General features: G+C 40.6%; 2 protein-coding genes across 3 annotated transcripts; both read left to right on the forward strand.

Annotated features, from left to right (window-relative positions):
* Positions 1-214: 214 nt before the first annotated feature.
* On the forward strand, positions 215-9,574 carry LOC119278278 (DUF21 domain-containing protein At4g14240-like). Of its 2 annotated transcripts, XM_037559647.1 has the most exons (13): positions 230-542; positions 1,382-1,458; positions 2,337-2,420; positions 2,512-2,625; positions 4,039-4,125; positions 4,210-4,281; positions 5,044-5,111; positions 5,748-5,835; positions 5,919-5,992; positions 6,159-6,522; positions 7,739-7,785; positions 7,885-7,966; positions 9,133-9,261. In XM_037559647.1, the coding sequence occupies exons 1-13, from the start codon at positions 230-232 to the stop codon at positions 9,259-9,261; spliced, it is 1,599 nt and encodes a 532-aa protein (XP_037415544.1). The 2 variants fall into 2 exon arrangements, with proteins under 2 accessions (XP_037415540.1, XP_037415544.1); XM_037559643.1 differs by having other exon boundaries at positions 215-542; positions 7,739-7,966; positions 9,133-9,574.
* A 132-nt stretch (positions 9,575-9,706) lies between these two features.
* On the forward strand, positions 9,707-10,701 carry LOC119278294. Its single transcript, XM_037559656.1, has one exon. It carries the CDS (start codon positions 10,132-10,134, stop codon positions 10,441-10,443), a length of 312 nt encoding a protein of 103 aa, XP_037415553.1. The 5' UTR covers positions 9,707-10,131; the 3' UTR covers positions 10,444-10,701.
* Positions 10,702-14,251: the final 3,550 nt, after the last annotated feature.

Here is a 14,251-nt window from a genome sequence, read left to right on the forward strand (position 1 = left end):
CGGCCGCAGCGGGTTCCCGAGCGGCGGGACAGGTGTCCCCGCGCTCCTTTCGTCAGCCGTCCGATCGACGGCCACCCCCACGCCTCGCGGCGCATCGGACGGCTCCCGCGCCCCGCTCCGCTCCGCTCCTGGTGATCCTGTCGCCTACCTCTCGCCCACATCCTTATACGGTGCCAGCGCTTGTCGGGCTGTGGGGCTTTGGCTCTGACACATCGGAACGGCGAGCGCGATGGCGGCGGTGGCCGGAGCCGGGAGGGCGAGGGGGGCGAGCCTGGCGGCGGCCGTGCGGGCCGTCGCGGCGACGGCGCGCCCGGCGTCGAGCGCCGCTGCCGCGGCGGGGGTGAGCGTGGCGGCGGTCGTCCTCAAGGGGAATGACACGCCATTCGGGTCGGTCGGGTGGTGGGCGTACGCCGGCATCTCCTGCTTCCTGGTGCTCTTCGCCGGGATCATGTCGGGGCTCACCCTCGGGCTCATGTCGCTCGGCCTCGTCGAGCTCGAGATCCTCCAGCGCAGCGGCACCGACTCCGAGAAGGCGCAGGCTGGTCCGATCCGAACCCCTAACGTTTTCCTCGCCGCCCCCTCGTTGTGCTCGATCTGTTTTCCGTTTAAGGAGTGATGATTTTACGAGGTATCGCGGTACGTTACATTTTGGGGATTGTGGGTATCGTTACTGAATGGTTGAAAATTGTGGTTTATACGCTGCCGTTTATGTTACGAATCGGAAGGATTTAAGGGCTCCGACCATGTCTGCTCATGTGCTAAATCATCTGCTAGTAAAATTTCCGGTTCTGGCAGTTAAAAAATTCGTCACTAATGATGACATGTTTCTAAAAGTGTTGTGGAAGGGAAGTTGGACTAACAAAAAGGTAGTGAGGAATTGGGGAAATGGGAAAAGGGGGTGTGGATGGGATTTGGCTTTTTGTAGGACTCACATCTTACGTGGGCAGATATGAAATGATCAGAGGATACTTTAGTCAACTGGGAGTTGGAAGTATTATGCAGTAGATATACTATAAAGATGTAATCTAGTGCTTCTTTGATCTGTCACATTTGTTTACAGGGTTGTCATGCAACTATGGCTGCTGTAACTTTTGGTGTTTTTGTTTATCCTTCTGATATGCTGTAAATTGACATAATCTGTCACGAGACATTACAGAACCTCAGACCTTCAGGTTGTAGGAATTTTCACTTGAAACGCCAAAGTGGCGATACTGCCTATCTCGTGTTACTCTTAACTGTCACCTCTTTCAGCAGGTTTCATTTAATGTGTGCCTCTACACTGATGCTACTATCACTTTTCTTCTTTTGAAAATCTGTAATTTAATAATCGGGTTTTGTCACTGTTCGTGTTTTAGTTACTTGTGTGTTTTGCTTGCTGCAGCTACTATCCTTCCAGTTGTTCAAAAGCAGCACCAACTTCTTGTCACCCTGCTACTGTGTAATGCTGTTGCCATGGAGGTACATAATTTGTTGCATTTTTTAACGATTTATCACACTATATTGCACTGTCATCAGTACATTTGTGCAAACATATTGCCTCTCTTCCAAGTTTCTAACTAGGATTCTGATGATCATATACTGGTAAACATGTTAAGATATGGTCTAGTGCAGACAAACGAATCGACAGAGAGAACTTCAATACACCACTTTTCTATCTGAACACATAAATGAGTTTAAAGACAGAGGTGTTGAGCTGAATAATATTATGCTACAGATACCCAGTGATTCCGATCTGCAACTTGGGTGCTCATCAGAATCTGCACACCATTTTACTTTAGTTGTACTATTAAAATTGCGGAGAAGAGGCTTTAGTTCTATGTTAATGCCTTGAAGAAAGTTTGGATGAGATTGACTGTCGTGCTTATTGCATCCTCTGTAGATTTATTCACGAAGTGGACAGTGCTATTGTATTTTTCATTTGTGATAGGATTGATATGCAACTGTCTATATTTCATTTTACGTGATTTTGCAAATTGGAAGTGCATGCTATGAGATAAAACATGCAGTAAGCACAATATAACTGGAGTGTTGACTGCTAAGTGGATTCATAACTCATAAGTCATACCATGTTGTCATATGCATACTTGTCCTAGGTATATTGTTTTTCAGCTATGCACAAAGGATCTTCTGCATTCATTGTTTCACATTTGCAAACCTTATTACGTAGTTCTTTCTCCTAGTACAGTTGACATGCATGTGCACTACTTGTTCGCACCATCCGCTTTATTCAGAATCATACATCCATTGGTAAATAGAGAATGCATTCTCTGGTACCTTTTGCACAATGCTTTGTTTTAGCCAGTAGTTTTTTTCATTTGTGCTCGTGGCCTTTGCAGGCTCTTCCTATATTCCTTGACAGGATTTTTCATCCTGTTGTCGCTGTTGTCTTGTCAGTGACATTTGTTCTTGCTTTTGGAGAGGTACTGCTTTCCAAACATTGTTATTATTTCGTGTTATTAATTCCTCTACAATGCCAGGTATGGTCTAATTAATTTCCTATTTTGGCACCAGGTTATACCACAAGCAATCTGTACTAGGTATGGGTTGGCGGTGGGTGCTAACTTTGTATGGCTTGTACGTATCCTCATGATCATGTGCTATCCTATTGCATACCCTATTGGGAAGGTAAAGAAATTTATATGTCCTTTTCAAGTTTGGTGCCTATGAGTTAATTGCATAGAATCTATGGTTTGGAAATCCCATGAATTAGATTATTACAAGGCTTATGCTCAATTTAGTGGCACAATTGATGGGCAGATTGGTATTTGGATTGCACTATCCTAATTGGAGATTCTGATAGTTAATGTGCAAGTTATTTCTAGTTTTTATGCTTTAGCCCTTGTAGCTCTGTATGTTTGTATGCTTCACAAATATTTAGCCCTGCAACAATTAATTTTATTAATTATTCCCTGTCATATGTTGAAACTTGAAAGCAGTGCTGCTAGATGTATCGAGAAGAACAGCTACTAGTGATTGTAAATATGGTTAATAGTTGGAATCCCATCATGCATCTGGCTACAGAAACTAGTAAAAGCATTGGAATTTAAGGGCTTAGTTTTGGTTCTGTGTTAAGTACATTGCAATTGATGGATTCAAAAGGGTACTTTTATTTCGGATTTTTTAGATATTTGTCCAGATTCTGAAGTCCTCATGTGTTCTTGGGATCGATTCAGTGGTCTTATTTCTTGTTTTTAATCGAAAATTGATATTGGTTCTTCATGAGTGACTTAACTTTTGTGGAACACCAACGATCTTCTGTGTGTTAACATTTAAGATTAAATTATCAATGAAATAACTCCTCTGATAAGGTCTAAGCTGATCACATTGGAACTCACTTATGCGCGGGGATATATATATATATTTTTTTTTTGGTTGCCATTTTTTCCTGATAAGCCTGTCTTGAATAGCACAGTTTATGAAAATGCTAGCAGGCGATATGTCGGTGAGTCAGTAATTGGGTCCAATTGGAGTCCAAGTTGGGTTCAGATTAGAGTCCAGCTACAATTGTAATCAAGCAGTATTTGTAAAGGTGTGAGGGTTCTGGCACTGCTATGGTACAACACACGATTATTGCTATAGACTCCAACAAGCCCTCACAGATTGACCCTTTGGTACATTCCATTGAGGATTTATGTCTGACACATCATATGAGCTTAGAGTAGGTTAATCAATGTCCTTCGTTGTAGTTGTATTGAAGCTTCTATTCACATGAGCAATGCATGATTACCGAATGTATCGTTTAAAGTTCCTGTGAGCATTTAATGCCCTATACTACAATTCAGTCCAGAATTTTGATGCAGTTTTGACATGTTGATGGGATCATGGGAGTTTGATTTCTTGCAGATTCGTATTTTCTTAGTATTTAGTAAAAACTAACTTGATTACAAATCTACAATAGGTATGCAAATTTTTGAACTGGAAAATAGTATGTGAATTTTGTGTTGTTGTGTTCTATTCTTTTTCTTATGAGTTTGAATTGTAGTTGATCTGATTTTTAAAGGGGTTATTGAAGTATTTGAAACTTTGATGTTATCCCAGCTCCTAGACTGCGCTCTTGGGCATAATGAATCTGCACTCTTTAGGCGAGCTCAACTGAAAGCTCTTGTTTCTATACACAGCAAAGAGGTACATGATATTAACATGTAACTTTTTACAAAGTTCACACTTTCTATCTAAGATTCTCTCATTTAAATGCTTATACCCTGGCAGGCTGGTAAGGGTGGGGAGCTTACCCACGATGAGACTACAATCATAAGTGGAGCTTTGGACTTGACTGAAAAGGTGCACATCATGTTTATAATTTGTCTTCTATTTCTATATGTAATGCGTAAGCATAATCTGAAGGCGACATTGGTAACTGGAATTCAAATAAACTTGGTGCAAAGTTAGATGTTGCTTGACTTACTATTTTCTATCTGTGACTAGTGCCTGCCTTTTTTGGCTTTTGGGGGAGAATAAAAGAAACTGAGCTACGATTCTTGTCTTTAGTCTCTTAACATTTGATGATGTGCTTGTATCTCCAATGATCTTGCCTGTAGAGGACTTTGATCTATTTCATGCTTTATAGCTCTCTTCGTATTTTTGATAAGTTATTTTGGGCGATTCTACCAGAATCGCCCCCCTCCCCAGCTTCTCCCAGAATCGCCACTCCATATGTTTTTTACAATCCTAGCTAATTAGACCTTAACTAGATAGGATTGTAAAAAAAATATGGAGTGGCGATTCTGGGAGAAGCTGGGGAGGGGGGCGATTCTGGGAGAATCGCCGAAAAGAACTGGCCCTTATGGGCTTGTAGCTTCAGAAAACATGTTACTCTTGAGAAGTATTTTAAATCTTTTTCACAAGTCTTGAGCAATCCTCTGTGTTGTATTCAGAACTAGGTGCCTCATTTTCATTGCAACTCTTTGAAAGAAACAAAGTGAATGGTGATTTCGATTTAACAGAACAGTGCTGACAGAGAACGGCTTGATTATACTTAGAATGAGAAAGCATGAATTATTGTAACTTCACTTGGCAGAAATCTTATTATATCTGTGTGTGCAGACTGCTCAAGAAGCTATGACACCTATCGAATCAACTTTCTCACTAGACGTGGACTCCAAATTGGATTGGTAAAAATAACAGTCCCACTTAGTACACCAGAACTTTTGCTCATTTTATCAGTTATTGTTCATGCTATATTTTTATTATATTCCATTTTGTTATTCTTTGCTTTCCTTGTACTTTCTTGTTTTTGTTGTCCTTTTTGTGGAGTTTTGCCATTGTGTATATAATCTTGGTTTTGGTGATCGGGTGCTGCCATGTGTTGATGATGTGCACACCAATTCCAATGAACAAAGTTAGTATGCCACACATTAGATCCAGATTCACTTAGTGCTCATTTGCTTCACCTGAAAGGTTGCAATAAGCAGTTTACAATATCTGGTTGTCATTCTGTACTTCCCCTCCTAGTCATAAGGTTCAAGTCCATCCTATAACTCCTGATTCTTCTATCTATTTGTGGGCCTGAAGTTAGATGACACAATCTTTTGTATTCTGCATAACACGTGTAATTTAGGCTTCATGATGATGCAACTCTGCGCCTTCATAATGATAGTTGACTTAGGAACAACAAATTTTGTTAATCATTAATGAAAATAGTGATATGTCCAGAACACTATGTTATGGAATTTTTTCCAGACATACTTATTTTACTTGCAGCAGTTTTTGTAAGGCACATTGCCAATCTTCTTTACTTGCATTTGCAGGGAAGCAATTGGTAAAATTCTTGCCCGGGGCCACAGCCGTGTGCCCGTGTACTCAGGAAACCCTAGAAATGTTATTGGCCTCCTGTTGGTAAGTGCCAATTATGCCATGAAGTATTAGAGTGATTTGTCGTGTATGTTCTTCACTAACTCAACCATTTTGAATTTAACTAGGTGAAAAGTCTTCTGACAGTTCGTGCTGAAACAGAGACACCAGTTAGTGCGGTTTCCATTCGAAGGATTCCGAGGTATACACCTTTTGTATTATATACTTCAGATTTTTTTGGTTTCTGTGTGTGATACAATTGGTCTAGCAGTTGAAGTACAATTGTTCCAGCAGTTTAACTATCTCCTTTGGTGTACGATACCTCTAAGATAATCTGAGAAATCATTGATCAATATTTACCTTTTCAGGGTTCCGGCGGACATGCCTTTGTATGACATATTGAACGAGTTTCAGAAAGGGAGTAGCCATATGGCTGCTGTTGTGAAGGCTAGACCAAAGAATCCTCCAGCCGACACAACTGAACCAAACATGGAAGCAGCTGGGGCAACACAGCTGACTGCACCCTTACTATCCAATGCTGAAGAAAGGGCGGAAAGTGTGGTTGTCGACATTGAAGCACCGCATAGCAGGCAGACTAATGGAAACAAACACCACTCTGTGCAGCAAAACGATAAGCCATCGAATGGAGTGGGTCGTTCATCAGAGGACATAGAGGAAGGCGAGGTCATTGGTATCATCACACTTGAAGATGTATTTGAAGAACTCTTGCAGGTAAGCTGTAAGCTGGCTAATTTGTTCTTTGGAATGTATCATTGTTTTGTTTTTCTGCTGTATCATGGACGATCGAATATGTGGTTTATTAGTACAAAAAACACAATCTGAATCCAGTATATCGAACGTATGCACCCGAACATTTCATTGTTTTACTCTTGCGTTTTCTGTTGTAGATGTTGTACTGGAAAGCAGGGAGATATAGTATCATGTGACAGTTTTGGTAAATTGTGAGATGATCTAGGAACCATGTCTATCATAATTAATTGATTTTGTAGTCAACACTTGAAGTGCACTTTCATTTTGGCTTGCAACAACCAATCTATGGTATAGCTCTTGTCATTTTTCCTCAGGAAAATGGATACTATTTTCAAGATAAGTTACATGATTCAGTTTAATCATCTAAAATATTTGATGATTTTGGGAATCTCTTTCAAGTTATCACGGCTTCTGTTTATGTACCTTCTGAACTATTGTATTCGTTGTGTATAGCCAAACACTGACAATCATTTGTATTGGTCCTAGATAATTTATACTGAAACATGGGGATTGGGCAACACAAAGTGTTCCACCTATTGGCAAACAGAGTTTAAGAGTGTCTGAAAGGAAACATAGAGCATGGATATTTACCTGTATGGTTTGGATCAGGAAAAGACAAAACCAAACAGATTTGTTACCTCATCTTCTTGACTCAATATTACGAGTAAAGTCTTTTCGTGACAAGCGGGAAAACCCCGGCCCTCTGCATCACGATGATGCACACATCCCTATTATTATGAGTTACTACCCCTAGATGATTATAAAGTACAACAGCACCCACACACCCCACTGTTTCAGCTAGAATAAGCACGACCGACACTCAACCATGACCAAACTAAGACTCCCATGGTCAGTCGGGCCAATTCATTTGCCCCGGCTCAAGGGAAAAACCCTCTAGAGGATTATGTTGTCTGTAGACACTAGACAGTTCTGTCATGCATATACTCTGCCTCTTGACCATCTACTTATACGCAGATTGCTTGGTCTGATGAATTGAATCTTATCAAATTTCTGGAGGTTGCTTCATTCGCTATTTAGCATAAAAAAATCCTAGCCTTTGTTATTTGAAATCTATCCTAAGACGATAATCATCCCAATTGGAGGCATTTATGCAGTTCGTAATTTTGATTCAAAATCTTTTGAATCTCTCACCGTTTTGAGTTTTCTGATTTTGCAGGAAGAGATAGTGGATGAAACCGACGAATATGTTGATGTTCATAAAAGGTATTGTCTCATCTTTAAAGGAACTGCTTGCTACAAGCTGCATTCTTCAACTTCTGCTGAGTATATTATATGCACAAAAATGAATTATATTCCTTACAGGATCCGGGTAGCTGCTGCTGCTGCCGCGTCATCAGTTGCAAGGGCTCCATCAGTTAGAAGATTAACTGCTCAAAAGGCTTCCGTAAGTGTCATTTTTTACTTACCATGTGTGGAAGTGTTGATGGGGGTCCTCTCCTCCCTTCTCAATCTACTCTCATCTAGATATTAGTACATGTGCCTTTAAACAAATCCTGATACTAGTACATGGTAAAATATTATTACGTGTAGGAAACTGGTTGAAATATGATTATATGTGCATTTTAACAACAGAAGTACTAAAACGGTATACTTATGAAATAAGAGATGACTATAATCTTGGTCTTCTTGTGCAGTCTTTGATCAATTTTCTTTTGTACAATATGCACCATCCCCATTCTAAACAGCCTCGGAATTGGTCAAGGGGCTAAAGCAGACAGTTTTGGTGTTTAAGGTCTGTTTCAGACGGTTTTTAAGTTTAGGACCAAAGGTGGAGTCGAGGCAAAGTTCAATGCCCAAAGTGGATCCTTTGTCTTTTCGTTGTTTTCACTTTCGAGTTCAGTTTCCTATAGGCTTCTAGCTAGCATCTGAGTTGTGGCGATTCTTTAGGCCCTGTTCGTTTAATCCCCTCGCCACAGGGATTGAATGGGGATTGGGGAGTTTTGAGGGTTTTTTTGACTTGCAAGGGATTTAATCCCCTTCAATCCCTTTCAAACCTCTCCAAACCCTGCCAAACCGAACAAGGCCTTAGGAGTCTACCTCTACAAAATACTGCATCTTCTAAAAGTAAATTATAGCATACAAAGTTAAATTTGATATATAAATTTCTGTTGGCAGTGTTAATCTTCTTCCATTCTTTACCCATATGCTCGTTGGGCATTCTTTTCCTGGTTACACTGAATGTTTGGTGAAAGTTATTTCGTAAGCTTTTGTTATATATGAACTGTTAAGTTGGAATTGCCAAATTTCTGTAGAAGTCAGTCTTACTCGAACTTATATTGTTGCACATAAAACACATTCTTTGCTAAATAGACTGCAATTTAGTCTTATCTTTATAAAAAATATATAACCGTTAGTCTTGCTTCTATGATAATTGCTATTTTTTTTGAACCTTCAAAGACAGTAGGGAAGGTTCCTACTGACATGTATTAACTCATGAATCACAATCCACAATTACATGATGGTGTCTCACCCTATTCCTTCTCTCGATAACTATTCCGATGGTCCATCTTATGCGAAGGTCAAAAGATGTTAAATTCGCTTTCATTGCAGGGAGCGCAGAGCCGGCAAGGGCAGGCTGGACAGCCTGCTGGAATTTTGAAAAAGCCTGCTACTGAAGGTGATTCAAACCCATCAAAACAGGTGAACCTTGTCGAACCTCTGCTGGAAAATAGGAGGTAATTGTAGATGTCTCGCATAAATAGAGCGACGGGACGCATGGAAGCATGTTGTGATGTTGCTGTATCCAGTGAGAGTAAATACGAGTTTGCTCGCTGTAAATTTCCACAGTAGCAATTTGAACCTTGTCATGAATGTCACTATGTCAGCGTTGGGATTCATCACTGGGACGGTAGCAACTACTGACATTTGGGAATCATAGACTTGGAACTAGTTCAAATGATAAATTAGATGTGTCCGCAAACTTTCTGAATGTCAAGCACGTGGAATATTATAAGTTGGAATGCCTACACGGTGTGCCTGACTTCAAATCGACTATTGCCGTAGTCAACAAAATCCCGGCTCATGTACGAGCATTCGACAACATTTTGTTAGCATCAGTTTTTTTTTTAAATGGAGTATATGTTTCTCTTTCAAGTGAGCTACTGTTGAATTTTATTTTGGCACTGGAGAGAATATTGCGTGCGATTTTCGTGCTTGTTGGAAAATACGAGCGGTCCGAGTGGAAGTGAAGTCCAGACCGACATGGCCTTGCGTATGCCAAGGCTTCCACCACCCTTTTCCGGATAAAACAACGTTTGTCTTCCTACGCTGCGTAGGTTACGTGTGCTCTACTCTTCCTATATCTCGATCCTTCCTTCCACTCTGGTCTCTTTCTAAGAAAAGAATGAACTTGGCTGCCAAGATACCTGCACAACTAAAGCGCGTCGGGTTTCCATCCGACTCAGTTCCGGGCCTCGCCTTACATATACGCTACCATAATCCACGAAACGGCAGCCGAGCAATCGAGCACAAGGATGCGCTGACGAACCCGGCCGATCGACCCCCCGACCAGCGGCGCCCCCGACGCGCGCGCCTCCGTACGTGGCAGAGATGACGATGTCCGGGCGGTACGTGGCGGCCACGGGCGCCCTCATGGCGTGCGGCCACTGCGGCGGCCTCCGACGCGTCAGGATGGAGGGCGAGTTCGTCTCCTGCGACTCGTGCGGCAAGGTCCTGCAGCAGCGGGGCCGGAAGCAGCGCGCCGTGGAGGTGGAGGCTCGGCGGCGGCGGCGCTGGTTGGGGGGCAGGAAGAGACGGGACGGCCGCGCGGCGGCCGGTGGCGGAGGCATGGTCGTCGGACGGGAGGCATCTGATGCCGAGTCCGACACTGGTTGTGTTTGTTTCGTGGAATCGTCGTCGTAGTGATTGCGTCCTCCTCAACTGATGTTTTAGAGCAGTTTGTGGATTCTGGGCTAGACAGCGTCACTGAACAAGATATCGATGATAATGCTGGGAAAGTTGCAATTTATAGCCTGTTTGGCTGAATTTAATCCTTGGAGGACAGCCAGACAGGTGGGAGTAGATTAGCGTGTGAGTTTTGGTGGGTGCACTGCCTACCTAACCTTTCACTTGTTATAGGCAGGGGCCTCTTGTAAACATCTTTGCTATATTATTTTTTTGACAAAAATGATGTCTTTGTTATCTATGGTCATTAGGACATCTCCAACGGCAACTAGCAAATTTTCTCCCACATCCGTCCGTGGTCAGGGGGACCAGTCCACGAACACGAATGCGGGAGGAGGACATCCAGCGCTAGCCTCATGCATTTTAAACTTTTTTTTATCAAACCGGATGAAATTCATGCAAACATGCCCGGATTTCATACAAATACAGCGGATTTCATTACATTTAGAAAAAAAAGATCCACCCCTAAACCTATCCTACGGCGTCGGCGCCCGATGTCCAAGTCCGTGTCCTCCTTCATCCGTCGTCTCTGTGAGCACGGACAATAAGACCGATGAAGTGAAGTGCGGTCTTCGGCGAGAAAGAGTAGAACATGGGAGACAGACCTACCCATATGGGACACAAGGCACTGCCGCCTCCCGTTGCCTACTCATTCTTGGAGGAGTTTGCGACCTGTCCGTCGCCAATGGACATGAGTTATATATAGTGAAGTGGAGTTAGCATTATAAGATGAGACACCCAAACATTTTTACAAGCGATGGAAATGCAGCCAAGGTTTACTGTAGTTGAACGAAACCATCATCGATGGAAGAACGGCTAAAAATGATGATAAGAGCATAGAGATAATGCAACGGTGGAGTCGAGGTAGAGTTGAGAAGCTGATAAAAGAGAATACACAAATCTCCTTCATAAATAAAATAAATTCATACTTATACGTCAAGTAGTAATGGCGGCAATGGTAAAAGATGCACGCACTAACCGTTATGGTCTGCTAGACTGTTACTCCTTCTGTCTTATAATGTAAGATATTTTTTGACACTATATTAATGTAAAAAAAGTCCTATATTATGGGACAGAGGGAGTAGTACTTAACTATCTGCTAGACTGTCAGTACTTAACAACTTATGCCTACTGAAGTAGCAGCAACATGGGAGATTTGTTTAGAGCCATCTCGGCATCGCCGCCCTTGCCTTACTGAACTTAGCAGCGGGCTTCTCTTCTCCTTGGTTTACTTCGTGGTTTTGCTGAGTGATATTGGCCAAGTGCTTGCGAGATGTGCTCTGTTGGTGATCACCATTATTATTATTATTATTATTATGTCTGTGTAGAATATAGAGTGAATTCCATTTTTTATCTTGTAGTTGTACATTTGTGACACATATTACCCTATTTAGCGGAACTTTTATCGAAATGTTAGATTTTGGAGACTTTTAACACGGTTTTACCCCAGTTTTACATTTTGTCTGTTTATGGTCGATAGGATCGGCATGTTGCGTCATTGATTTGTAAAAAAAACTGTAAGGATCGGAGGGCATCATTGGCGATCTTGTCCAAACTTCTCTTGTCTATCTGTTCCACTCCTTGTGGCCGTCCACATGTTTTTGGATACAGGGCGTCACCTCACACCTTACCTGATGGACACGCATCAAAAAACAAGGGTCTAAAGATTTCAAAAGGGGTATTTTAGACGAATTTTCACTCGAAGGGGTAATTAGTGTCACAAATGTATAAATATGAAGTAAAAAGTGGAATTCACTCTATAATATACTAAATTTAGGTGTGCAATTTGAATTTTGAGCTTGCAGAGCACCAACGGTCTGTCTAATTCTGCTGAACTCGAAACTTGTGTGAGATGTGAGGAATGGCCATAATCTCATTCATCATTTTTTTTATTATCTACTTCCCTGCACCGAATTATATACCCGCTTGAGCTTCTAAGTATTATAGAGAAAGTTACCCTACGTCTGTCACCTGAATGAATTCACGTCAAAAAATTAAATTATCGATGCAACTCTGTGTTTAGATAGGTAGAATCTGCTGTTGCTCTCCAGTTGCAACGGACAGGCACATTTACTAAAGAAGCTATTGCTTCTTGTGGTACGTTGCGGAAACTGCCCTCAAAATTGCAAAATATTACTTAAATGCTATTAAGTGATAAAAAAAGTTTCACACAGGGGAATCCCTCGTCTGAGCCTACACATGCATTAGGGGCCTCCTATACCGCGCTCTGCGCGCTGGCCTGTTTCTAAAATTTCCTTTTTCCTTTTTTATTTTTCTTTTCCGTTTAGTTTTTCCCACTTTAAATAATGAGACTTTTGAAATAGAATGTTTAATAATTCATAAAATGTTTGCGATTTTATAAAAAAAATTGCATACTAAAAATGGTTGAAAATTTTAAAACAAATGCTTGGGAAATTGAAAAATGTTAATGAAATTGAAAAAATTCACCAATTCAAAAAAATCATGAATGGAAAAATATCCTAAAAATTCAAATTGTCATGACTTACAAAATAGTTTATTCATTCACAAAATGTTTGATGATTCAAAAAATGATCATGCATTTCAAAAAATGTTCGTGAATTTTAAAAATGGTTCTATCAATTTTCAAAACAATGTTCGTCTATTCTAGAAATGTTCGCCGATTCAAGAAAATTGTTAAAAACAATGCTCATTTTTTTAAATGTTTGTGAGTAGTATAAAATGTTCATGAATTCAGAAAATGTTCTTGATTTTAGAAAATATTTGAATATTTGTTAAAGTGTTCATGAATTTAAAAAATGTTCATGATTTCAAATATGTTCGCTAGTTAAAAAAAATTATTCACAAGTTCACAAAATTGAGAGTGATAGTGTATCTCGGTGATGCAACAAAATGTGATCATGGCCATTGGAGGTTATGATTTTTTTTCTTCCGTTGCAACGCACGGGCCCTTTTGCTAGTATTACCATCTTAATATCGAAAACTATTGCATGAATCAAACATATCATATTCAGCGATCTATATGAAAGTTTTTATTATATCCCCCTTGAATACCTATCATTTATGGACTAGTCTTATAAACCGTGCAAATTGCCATTACTATTTTATACCCTCAAGATTTAAGTGGAGCATGAGAGTGCAACTATTTCTATAAAATATAACCACCGCCGTGCTCTAAAATATATAAGTGAAGCACTAGAGCAACTGACTAGCTTAAAAGATATAAGTGAAGCACATAGAGTATTCTGAAAATCACGAATAAATGTGTGTCCCTCTCAAAAGGTGTGTCCAGCAAACAATGGTTGTGGAAAACTAAAAGCAAAAAAAGCAAAAAAACTACTATAGTGCAAGACGCTCCAAGTAAAACTCATATCATGTGTTGAATAAAAATGTAGTTCCCAGTAACATACCGATAGATTGTAGATGAAAGAGGGAACGCCATCCGGGGCATCCCCAAGCTTAAACGCTTGAGTCCTCCTTGAATATTATCTTGGGGTGCCTTGACCATCCCCAAGCTTAGGGTCTAGCCACTCCTTATTCCTTCATCCATCGTGATCTCACCCAAAACTTGAAAACTTCAGCACAAAAACTCAACAGAAATCTCATGAGATCCGTTAGTATAATAGGCAAATCATAAATTTTAGTTACTGTTATCAACCCATTCATATTTTAATCTTGGATAATACCTATTATATTCCAACTTATCCATGACTTATACCCCCCGATATAATCCATAGCATCATCAAAACAAGTGAACTGCGCAATAAAAATGGCAACTGTCTAAAAC

The sequence above is a fragment of the Triticum dicoccoides genome, chromosome 1A, assembly GCF_002162155.2.
Source record: "Triticum dicoccoides isolate Atlit2015 ecotype Zavitan chromosome 1A, WEW_v2.0, whole genome shotgun sequence".
NCBI lineage: Eukaryota > Viridiplantae > Streptophyta > Magnoliopsida > Poales > Poaceae > Triticum > Triticum dicoccoides.

Coding starts and splice junctions, on each gene's coding strand:
- LOC119278294 (XM_037559656.1), top strand. CDS start 10,132: ATGACGATGTCCGGGCGGTACGTGGCGGCCACGGGCGCCCTCATGGCG.
- LOC119278278 (XM_037559643.1), top strand. CDS start 230: ATGGCGGCGGTGGCCGGAGCCGGGAGGGCGAGGGGGGCGAGCCTGGCG. Junction 5,112..5,747: donor GTGGACTCCAAATTGGATTG/GTAAAAATAACA, acceptor TTGCATTTGCAG/GGAAGCAATTGGTAAAATTC. Junction 5,836..5,918: donor ATGTTATTGGCCTCCTGTTG/GTAAGTGCCAAT, acceptor GAATTTAACTAG/GTGAAAAGTCTTCTGACAGT.